Source organism: Poecilia latipinna, unplaced genomic scaffold (genome assembly GCF_001443285.1).
Source record: "Poecilia latipinna isolate Pla-1442-1.1 unplaced genomic scaffold, P_latipinna-1.0 Scaffold29, whole genome shotgun sequence".
Lineage (NCBI taxonomy): Eukaryota > Metazoa > Chordata > Actinopteri > Cyprinodontiformes > Poeciliidae > Poecilia > Poecilia latipinna.
This window is the reverse complement of record NW_015112645.1, coordinates 1-11,644: the sequence shown is the minus strand read 5'-3', so window position 1 is coordinate 11,644 and position 11,644 is coordinate 1. Positions and strand designations below refer to the sequence as shown.

General features: G+C 42.9%; 1 protein-coding gene across 4 annotated transcripts in view; it reads right to left on the bottom strand.

Annotated features, from left to right (window-relative positions):
• Positions 1–9,853, bottom strand: part of sorcs1 (sortilin-related VPS10 domain containing receptor 1) — a 91,126-nt gene extending 81,273 nt beyond the window's left edge. For all 4 annotated transcript variants that reach the window (XM_015039650.1, XM_015039639.1, XM_015039659.1 and 1 more), the window contains exons 1-2: positions 9,850–9,853; positions 3,012–3,079 (exon numbers count right to left, since the gene is read on the bottom strand). In XM_015039650.1, the coding sequence (XP_014895136.1) occupies positions 3,012–3,070 (59 nt within the window). In that variant the 5' untranslated portion in view covers positions 3,071–3,079; positions 9,850–9,853. The remainder of the gene's footprint in view (positions 1–3,011; positions 3,080–9,849) is intronic.
• Positions 9,854–11,644: the final 1,791 nt, after the last annotated feature.

Here is an 11,644-nt window from a genome sequence, read left to right as displayed (position 1 = left end):
AGAGAGAGAGGGAGAGAGAGAGAGACAGAGAGAGACATAAAAAGAGAGAGAGAGAGAGATGTGTGGATCTCAGGAAACGCCAGCAGCGCCGCTCCAGACAAGCAGCAGCTGCGATGAGTCGGCCAGGATGAATTTATGCAACCTGGCACTCTCACTCAGTGGAGCTCTGGAGTAGCTGGCTAAATCAGAGCCTTCCCTCCTCCTCTCCACATCCGCAATGCCTTTCCATCATCCCGCCGCCCGTCACGATCCACGGCTCACCTCCGACTCCTGAAATCTTTTTTTTTTTTAACCATGAACGTATTTTTAAAATGAGCAGCTCTGTGGTTGAACACAGTGAGAGGATCCAAAAACCCTAATTAGGAAACATTTTCAGGCCGTTCGTCACACCGAACAGGAACCCGGCCAATATTCTCAACATGGCGGACTAGTTTTGAGGATCTGGATGATATTCAAAGCAGTGAAGAATGAGGGACATGTTACATGTCGAGGTGAGCAGTGGAGACGGTTCTGAGGCCGGGGGTTAACCTGTGGCTCCCGGGCCACTTAAAGCCCTCTGCATTATTTTTCCTGGACCAACTACAGGAAATCAAGGATTGTAAAAATGTGGAACTCCAGTAAATGATGCAGATGGACACTGCAGATGGTTTTATTTATCACAAAATAAAACCATCCAAAATGGAGAGAATAGATGACACAACTATTTTTATTAACTTTTGTTAACTTTGAATATTTTGGGTTTCGCATCATTTTAATTTCATGGTCAATCTTTTAATCATCTTTCAGTTCTCAGACAGTGAGGCTACTTTTAAGACTCGGCTTAAGACTTTCCTGTTAGACTGTCCTGCTGCTCTCAGCTCTTCAGCTGCTGTCATGGCCGCTGCAGCGTCCAGATGAGACGATCCTCACAGACTCCCTGCTGGGACGGCGGCAAAAAGATGCAAATACTAAATTCTGACTGGAGGGGGTGAATATTTGTCATATTTTTATATATTTGTCAATATTTTGTAGAAATTAATTTCCACTTTGACATTACAGGTTTCGTTGGGTTTTATTTTTATCAAAAAATCCAAATTCTGTTAATCATAATTGATTTGTCATAACAATAAAAGAATCCAAGGGGCTGAATACTTTTTATAGACACTGTAAAAGTGTTAAAATCCTGAATAGATGATGCTTCACCTTTTTCTCACTAAAAACTGAAGTCAGAACCTTTCAGTGTTTTTTCCTGATCCTGGATGAAGATCTGAGACCCGGAGACAGACGGACGGTTTTTAATGTTCCAATATTCTTCAGACAACATTTTACTGTTTGCTTTTACTTTTCATTCATAACATCACGCTCATTCATTTCTTTACTTTGACTTATTGTTCTCATGTTGTGTTCCTGGAACCCAGTTTGGTTGTTGACGTATGAAATAATTTGATGACATTAAACCGAATCAGATTCTCTGATGTGATCATTTCTCTGAGATCCCAGAGCCGCCTGCTTACGAGAGCAAAGCCAATTTTTAAATCAATAATGAGACTAAATCTGTAAAACTGGAGACAAACGGAAAACTGGACGATTTGTTTGAGGAGATTTCTGACTTTGTGTTGTTACTTGTTAAAACGCTGACTTCACTGCTGTCCATAAAGAAATGACAGCTTGACAGATTCATGCTCACGCCCATCACATCAATTTATGGGCAGAAAAATTTCAAGCTGTTACCTCATGCAGCTTTGCCTACTTCAGGCTGGAATCGCTCCCCGAGGTGCCGCTCCGTCTTCCCGGCTGTAAATTTTCTACTCATGTCCCGTCCACTCATTAAACTCTTCTCTCACTCAAAAACGTGAATCATCTGTTCACTCGTCTGTCTTTCTGTTGGACTGTCAGGCTTTTCCACACACACCTTTAATCATCCGTCCATTACGAAGCGCTGTGTTTTCTCAGGTTATTAGATTTATCACAGCGTTGGAGAGGCACCATTACCGGGATAATGCGGGATCATGGCTGGCTGCTCTGAGCTGAGTGGCCTCCTGCGACGCTGCGTTCACCGCAGCGCTGCGTGTCTGCGCTGCGTGTCTGCGCTGCGTGTCTGCGCCGCCTCAGGCTGCCTCCCAGACACAGGACAGATGAGAAACCCTTCAAACACTTTCCTCAATAAAGTCATTTCTACTCAAGACAATAAACGCTGCAAAGATGGTTAGCTAATATTCCACAAAAACACTTCACTAAAAGAAACTTTTCTTATTCAAAAATGGTTAATTAATCCCAAAGGGACATTAAATAACATTACTTAGCCAAAGGCAAATGAAAACAAAGTTTTTAATAAGCGTTTGGATTGACAGCTGGCAGAGAATCGAATATTTATTAAAGATTCATTATTTTGTCTCGGTGGAACCAGTTCAAGTCTGAATGATGAACATGGAGAAGAACTGAGACTGAAAAAAGCTCCAAGTCAGAAGGGAAGAAAAACCCCAAGAACAAAATCCAGAGGCACAAAAAAAATAAACCAAGAAACAAACCTTAACTGATATGAAAAGGAAATGAAGCAACAACACAGAAGAAACCCGAAGCCCAAACACTGGGACACAAGCAGCTTTAAATATGTTTAGTAATCCAAATGATTGTTTTCCAGAATATAGATTTTATTCATAACTCACTCAGTGTTGGAGCTTATCTCATAAAACTGACCTGAAAAGGTTTGTTGAACATGTTCATGACTGGAGCACAGCCTGAGTTTGAGCTGATGGTTTTGGGTTCAGAGTTCTGGACTGGTTCCACTAACGAGCCTCCAGCTCCAGGTTCTGATGGGCTCATGATCCTCAGACCTTCCTCTGACTTTACTTTCCCCCAGAAGTTTCAAACATTTCAGTCATTCTCAGTGTGTGAGAATCTGGAGCGTCTTTAAATCACGATTAAAGCCATGGGAAGTGTGGACGGCGCCTCAGCGGCTCCTCGGACCAATTTACTGTGTCAAACTCAGACGTGCTCCCATCATGACCTGGTGAAACGTGTCGGACTCTTACCTCCATAATGAACTCTCGGTCGCACTGTTGAGGTTGAAGTCAAAGAGTTTGGTTAGCATCAGAATTACCTGCAAGACAACAGAGGCAACAGTTAGGATGTAAATCTATTCCTTTCACACATAAAGACGTTAAATTTACAGGAAATTTAAAGATGCAAATTCAAGGAACATTGTGAGGAAGGAAAAAATGAGTCCCAGGCAGATCAGCTGAGTCAGATTTCAGCCTCTTTCTCCTTTTGGTCTAAAATAATTGACTATAAATGTCAGACTAACTAAATGTTCAGCCTTTTTCTCTCTAACTTTGTTCAAAGTAGAAGTTCTTTTTGTCCATCTGAGTAACTGGAGCTCCATCCATCATCCAGTTAAATTAAGTAGATTTTTCTCATGTTGACCCTCATCTATCACCGTTCATGGATGACGCATTCTAGACCTGCGTCACTCAGAGCGGCAGCCTGTTGGACCAAACCAGTCTGAGGAAACATTTCTATCCAGAAAGTTTGTGAATTAAACGGATTTGAATTTTTCCTGTTTTTCACTGACAGAGAAACACGTCGGACTCGTCCAGCTTCTGTTTGACTTATGAACAGTTTTATTTTTATATTTGATGCTTTACTCCATCAGAAACCCTCAGCAACGTGATGCAGACACACACTGATGTATTTTATTTGATGTTTTCCAGACCGTCACACAGCTGAATAGAAATTCAGATGTTATCCATCAGATTTATCGTCTGTAAATCTATAAATGTTTTTATCTCACTTGCTGGGGATAAATTTATCTTTTCATTCAGGATTAAAGGAAATCAACCAGATTAAAATGGAAACTTATTCCAGTCAAACATCATGCAAACATTTACATTTTTGCTGTCAAAGAGGATAAAAATCCCCAGTTTGTTTCACTGGTGGAAATGAAACAGACTCCTGATCGTCGGCTTTATTGCATCTCATCCACTCTGTTCTTGCTCCTCTGTATGTTGATTCAACTGTCATTTTGCCATTGGTGTCACCTTTTTCTTTTCAGACTTTCAGAACAATTAGAGCATTTTCTAACCACATGTTGAGGGTTTAGAGTAGAAATAATAAAACGTGTGCGCCTTAGGGAAGAGTTGGAATAAGACTTTTTACGAATGTGTAACTTCTGATGGGGGAACTGGTGGGGTTAGAGCAGGAGCAGTGGGTGTGATGGTTCATGGGGTCTTTGTGGGGGACAGAGGAGCAGGAAGGAAGAGGCTTCGGCTTCCTGACACCCTGAAGGCTGAAGCTGTTCATCAATCTGCTGCTTTGGCTCTGATGTCTGCAGAACACACTCCCAGACTCGAGCAGTCAAACCCAAACACACACACTGAATAAAAGCAGCTACATCTGCCTCAAACCCATGGAACCTGAAACAAGAATTCACAATGCAAACAGTTTTTTCAGGAGAAACTTTAACTTTACCTGAATTCAGGAGTCGGTTTCTGCATCCCGTCTCAACACACCTGGATCAAATGAACGACTCGCTACTGAGCATGTGCAGAACGACTGGAAGCTGATCCAGGGATCCAGGTGTGTGGAGACGGGATGCAGCCGATAGAAACAGGACAGACGCTCTCAGTCCTGGTTAACATCAAAACTTTACAGAAATCAGTTGGAGAGTTTTCCCATTATTCCAATTACATTTTTAATTCCTCAGAAAAATGTTTAACTTGTCTCTGTTGGAAAACACTGAGTCTCTGTGACCAGCTGTGTCCAAAAGCAGAAGAGAGGAAATCTGAGCTGCTGCTTTAGAAACACTTCAGAGCATAAATACTTTAAAAAGATGGAAAATGGCTCGTATTATTTTAGTGTGAAGATGAAAAATCCGCCAGTTTGTGTCGATATTCGTAAAAATAACTAATTAAATGTCACTTAGAAAAGCACTTTAGGTTCTGAATTATTAAAAATATGGATGTTGATCAATTTAAATAGAGCTCTCAACACTTCATGTAGAAAGCTTAAACTGTTCACACAGCAGCTCCTGATGCTCATTTCTGATTCTTTGCTGAAATCTGATTTCCTTTGCAGGATCCTGAATGTCGACGCCACAGCAGCAGAATTTTGAGCTAACTTTTAAAATGTTGCAAAACAGAAGATCCAAATTGGACATGCTTCCATCCAGTGAATCAGCCAGGATACGCAGACTTTAATTTCTTCAGATGTTGACGCTACGCGTGGCTGCAGTAAACAACAAGTAGCAAAAAACCAGCAGACAAGTTTTCAAACATTTCAGCACAATTCAGGGAGTTATTTCAAACTTTGCTGTTTCCATCAACAATTTCTAATGTGAAACTTCAAAAATATGCATAAAATTGTTAATGGAAGCAGCTACAGATTTCTCTCATAGGTTTATAAATTGTCTTGTCCTGAGGTTCAGTTTGTAATAATTTTATTTAATATTTATTTGTTGGTTCTTTAGCACAGTATATTGAACAGGTATATAAATACTGCAACATGGTTTTTAATGACACATTTCTGATCATTATGCACAGAGAAACATTCATGCACATGTTTCTCTGTCCTACTGGTTTCTTCTTTTCTTGTTTTAAAAACCAGTTTGAAATAAAGAAATAAATGAAATCTGGATTTAATCACATCTGGCTTCTTATGAATTATGACTCATGTCTCACATCAATGATGTAAAAGTTGAATCAAATTAAGTTTTTTTAGGTGTGAATTGATCGGAACTGATGTGTTCAGACTCTCCAATTCTCAAAAATCAGACATGGGTCACAGTCACCTGCTGTTAGACACACATAACCAGTCAGAGGAAGTTAGAACTTTAAAAATGAAGTTTGAGAACCTGATAAACATTTATCAAGAATAAAAATCAGGTTACTGATTTCTGGGGGATTTACTGGCCGTCAGCCTTGTTAAAGTTTGTTAAAATGGTTCCTGATATTTCGTTCAGTGTGTCAGATGCAACGTATCGGATCCTGTCTTCATTTAGCTTTTCTTCCATTCAGAGGTTGAAGATAAAGTCAGATGTTGGAGCAAAACATTCACCTTAACTTCTCTGTTGCTGTTTCCAACCTGACTGTCAAACAATTCAACATAAAATCTATTTTTAATCTAATCAATCATATCCATGTGTTAATCAGAAATGTTCCAAGAGGTCTTCTCTGTGAACAGACTCCACAGCTGCAGCGAGCTGCTGCACACTGCGGCTGTTTAAAATTATCCTCATTGTTTCAGACTCATTACTTAATCATATCCCATTGATTCCAAACACTGCTGGGAAAATCTTCTGGATTCGGTTGATGCCCTGAAGGTGAGCAGGATGAGTGAAAGTGGGTCAGCCCAAGTCTTCAGGGAAACAAGCCGAGGCAGAAACAACTTATTTGGCTTGGAGCGTAAAAGTGAACGCGGCGCGGTGTGTTTACTTTGTGACTGGAAGTGTTTGAAGCTGAAGATGCAGGAAAATATTGAGAGGAAACTGGATCCCGACTGTTCCGAGTTTACTCTGATAAGATCCAGGAGATCCAAAGGGACGAGCTGCCAGTTAGTTATCTGATGACCTGCAGGTGTTCTGGGTAAGATGCTGCAGTGGTCAGTCTGAAACTGCCCACTCAGTTCAACAAAACTAAACACTGATGGAGTTGGAAACCTGCGTCCATCAGTTCCCCTCCGCATCGCCCTGCTTGTTGCCGTGGCAGCAGCAGCCAGTCACTCCATGACTTGTGTGACTTTGTGAAACTATTGCGCCAGCATGAGGCTGCAGTGAGAACACGGCGAACAGATGCAACTTGGGTAGAGGAATTACACGGCGAGGTCGGGGGCTCCAGTGATCAGGCTTATTAAATATGCGCCAACATCTGCAGCCCCTGAAACCCTGCCGGCGCCATGGAAACGGGTCGGTGTCGGGCCGGCAGGGACTCGGTGTTCTGAACATTCACCCGGATAAAGACCCGTAACCCTGCATTGATCAGGAGTCAGCCTGGGGACGGAGGGGGACAATCAGCTTAAAGTCAGAACCGTGCATGCTAATGCTAATGACCAACCGGGTCCACTTAGCGTCCCACCTGGAGGCTACATTCCCAGCATTCAGCTTCTCTTTTCGTCCTCCACTCATTATTTCCTTCACACATCACATCCTCCTCTGCGAGTCAACGTGTGTTTGTGAGAAAAGCAGGTTGAAGGTGAGGGTAATGGGGCAATTACTGCTTTAACAACTCTGAGCCAGTTGTTAGCATGTCTGGGTGCAGGTAAAGGTGAGCAGGTGTGTAAGGTTTTCCAGATCAGAGCGACACACAGCTCTCCGGCTCCAGGCTCAGAGGAACGACCTGTGAAAGGCCGCAGTAAAGTCTCTCTGACTGAAGGGCAGAGTCTGCTCTGGCCGTCTGTCGGCTGCATATGGAGAGAAGCAGGCGGTCGTCAGCCAGCGGCCCGGTCAGATGGGCTCCCACTGGAAGGTGCATATGTTCCTCACTATCGGTGCCAGTTGGGCCCGGAGGCTCCGTACTGTAAATACACAGACACGGCTCTGTGGAGGATACCTCTCCACAGGCCGACTCACTTCTGATGCATGACGGCATCAGAAAGACAAAACCAATCTTCCAACACATTTTGCAAAGATCCAGACTCAAATATTCAGATTTTTTCATCCAGTAAATTTTTGTTCAGAGTCACAGAAAAGGTGAAAGTCTGACTCCATCCTTATACAGCCCCATACATACATGTATGTTCCATTTTATAGTACAATCAATTAAATATGACTTAAAAGACATTTTACTTTAATGGTTTAAATTGGGTCTCTGTCTCTTTAAGAAGCTCCCGGTCTCTCTGACACTCTGTCTTCAGCACATCATTAGAAAAATGTTTCTCTGTTAAGCTTCTGATGGTTTCATTATGTTGCACTGACAAGCAGCTCATACAAGCTCAGCAGATGAGAAGTTCCACCAGGTGTTTGCTAATTGCTGCTGGCTAGTCTGTAGGATAAGAGAGGGCTGCTCTGTGGGTCTGCAGCTGGAGACACGATGGACCAACTGGAGACCTACTAACCTGTACGTCCACCCAGACTGACAGGCTGTGTGTTAATCAGACCAAAGCTTAATGCTGTGACAGAATGGCCCAGTCAAAGTCCACACTGAAATCCTTAGCAACAATTGAAAACCGATGTTCACAGATATCCACATCCAGACTTTGATCCGTTTCAGAGAAGAACGGCCCAGAGGTTCAGTCCTGTGCAGAGCTGGAAACCCAGATGAGCTGAAACTGGGAGGAAGTGCCAACACATGCCACACTTTTCAGATTTTTATGTAAAAACATAAAGAACCAACCATGCATCATGTATCCTTTACTTCATAACTATGCACCATTTTGTTTTGGTTCATCACATAAAAATCCCATAAAAAGTAGTTTCTGTTTTTGACAAAATGTGAAAAATGTTCAGTAGATATGAACTTCTTTAAATTATTACATTTCTAATAAACAAACCAGTTTCTCCAGTTTTTTATCAAAGAAATACAGTTTTATGGAAACGGGAGAAACAGCTTTTAAAGTTTTGTTTCTGTATATTAGTGCAAACTGTAATTAAAAAAGTTTAGCGATGTGACGCTGCGAACTGCAGCAGCGATTAGGAAAACTCCAGACCTCATCAGAACCAAACCCGTCACGTCGGCCCACATGCAGAAAGCGGCCATGTTTCTGCACAGCAGCTGACATGAAGTGGCACTTTGAGATGCAGACTGTTTGCTCCAAACAAAGCTTCGTGTGAAAAATGCTCTAAGAGTTTCTCACATGGTGTCAAATTGGATGTGAATGTGGACAGCAGCTTCAGAACCACCGGTCGGTCCTGACACTCCGGGTCCAGCTAATAAAGAAACCAAAGTTTGTTACCTTGTTACTTCATAAGAAGCTGCCCAGAACTTTCTGAGCATCCAGACTGTCCACTGTAACGTCACAACAGAAGTTGGTTTCTTAAAAACGGTTTAAGTTTCTGTAGCATGCAGAGTTTATCGTGTGGATTTTTTATCCTTCTGGGAATTCTGGGAATGTTTCTCAAAGCAGATTGAACCAAATGCATGCAGACTCAGGAGTTTACGGCTCTCTTCCTCTCAACAGCCACAAATGTTTGTCTTGTGTGTTTATCATGTAAACCTCCAGTCAGCTGTGACAGACCAGTTTGTACTGAGCCTGGTTCTGGTTCCAGTTCTGCTGGAGGGTTCTTCCTGTTAAAGGAGAGTTTTTCCTCTCCACTGTCGCGTCATGCATGCTCAGTATGAGGGATTCCTGTACACCAGGAAGCGCTCGTCGCTGGTTTCTGTCCAGGGGGAGAGACGGCTCCAAGCTCTGCTGGGCTTCATTACACAGAAACTTTTAACTGTTTGATAACCAGGATCAACTGGGATGTGGATTGAAATTAGTTTTTAAAGTGCACTATATGAATAAAGTGAACAGTATATTAATATACAGCCACAGCATGAAAAACTCTGCAGCTACATGCATATTAAATCCATCAGGTGAGATCTGAACCCCAAACCTTTTACCTCTGAGGAAACCAAGCTATTATTAAATATATATACATATTAAAATGGTCCTGTACTGTAACACTTCCACTGGATATGGATTCCGATCCAGATATTTTTGCTGTCCTGGCCGCTCCCTGCCTCACAGAGCAGCCACAAAAGAAGCCCCTCTAAATGGAAGTACATTACTTTCAAAACGCACCATTTATGTGCATCAGCTCAAGCAGAGTGATTTACGGTGATTTCTGTTATGCAGCCATTTCCTCTCCTAATGAAAGCAAACTGCATCAGCTCACCTGCTGCACGGCACCGGGGGAAAATTTAAAACACAACACCGGCAGCATCCCAGTTTATTTACGCTGCCGTTGCCTTTCATTCCCGTCTGGTTCAGAGCATGACCGCACCATCAAAAGCTGATTTATTCTGCGCTGAGAAGCCAGAGTGGTGCAGCTTCTGCAGTGGACATGGTCCTGATGGATGAAGAGCGCAGTTCAAAGAGGAGACGTGTCTCTGGAGGATGTTCAAGAAGGCTTGCAAACGCATAAGGAAAGAGCACAGATATATTAGTCATGCAGAGAAAAGCCTCAGCTCGAGGTGCGGATCAGTCACAACTGTGTCTGTGCAAAGCTCCACATATTTAAAGTATCCTTTTATTTCTCTTTAATCCAAACTTTGCCTTTGCTGCCAGCAAACACGGATATCTGCTGTACTCTCTGGTAATTGTCCTTGGATGGAGGAAAGAAAATATCACCATGGATCAAAATTCCCCAACATGCATATACAAGCAACAATTACCATCTCCTGGTAATGGTGCGAGGAGCCAAACAAACCGCACACACACACAAACACAAACACACACACACACACACACACACACACGCCGACTCTCCCAAACGGAGGGGGGGTTAATGTCAGGTTCAGGTTCTGCAGGGCATCGCAAACTATTTGTTTTCCTCACGTCTCATTTCTGTAATCATGTGAGACCAGATTTCTCCAGGGGACAGATCCGGTTTCGTTCCTGCAGGAGCTCAGAGCTGCTGACACACAGGAGCACCTAATGAATCTGTTTCACACTTTCCTTTTAATCTGCAAAATGAATTCTGTGAGCACAAACAGGGCAGCGCGCTCATATATAATGATGCAAACAAGTTCTACCTGCTGACGTTCGGAGATAGCTCCAACTGTCATGCTCACTGTGGGGGGGTGGGGGATCACTGAGGCAAGAACACTCCTCTCTGTGGATTAGTCTGTCACATCTTCCTCTGGAAAATGCACCACTTGTGCCTCTTGCTAATATAAAAGTGAAACATGCCTGGGAAGCAGAGTTTTCCTCTGCTTGTCACATATCTAAAAATAATGCGTCTTCATTGGAAAGCAGATTGATCAAGGCCTGTCAGGGCGTGCGGCCCCAGGAGCTTCCTCTGCATCCCGGCCGCAGGAATCAGAGCTGCTTATTAGTAAATGATCCGTCTTCTGCAGCCTGATCTCTTTCAGTTGTAATTACCGCACAGAGACTCTGCCAGAAACTTACACCATGCCGTCAATTTACTTCCTCCTTTTTGTTTTTTCGCTGATGAGAGAAGGACGAACGTTCCTCCATTTTCTGATGCATTGGAGCAGATTATTTTGGGCCATGTGGGGTTTGCAGCGACGCTGGTGGAATACTGAACAACTCGGCAGCTTCTGCACCTACCTGCAGCTCCGGTTCCATGAGCCGCCGCTTTGATCCGCAGACCTGTCACTGTTGTTTGCTGCTGCCTTTTTGTTTGCTTTTTTCTGATGATGATGCAGGCGCAGCTTTTTCATATTCCTTGATTTGCAGCCATATGCTGTTCCTAACTGCTTGTTAACCCACTTTGCACCGCGCACATTTCCCTCCACGCTACGCTGGATGGATTCACTGTGACCGTTTTTGCAATTAAGAGCCTGATCTCTGAAATGTGGAGCTGCAGAAAGCATTTGAACACTTAAAAGGCTTAAGGAAGTCATTAATAAGATGTGTGCCGGTAATAAGTATTAAAAAGTATGCAGAGATTGTGGTTGTACACGATGATTACATCTCTTTTTCATGTCTGAACTACAAAGCCCTCCACGTCGTTTTGTTTCAGCGCCGCCTGTTCCTGGGAATTATCTGCAGGAAACTGATGTGGAAA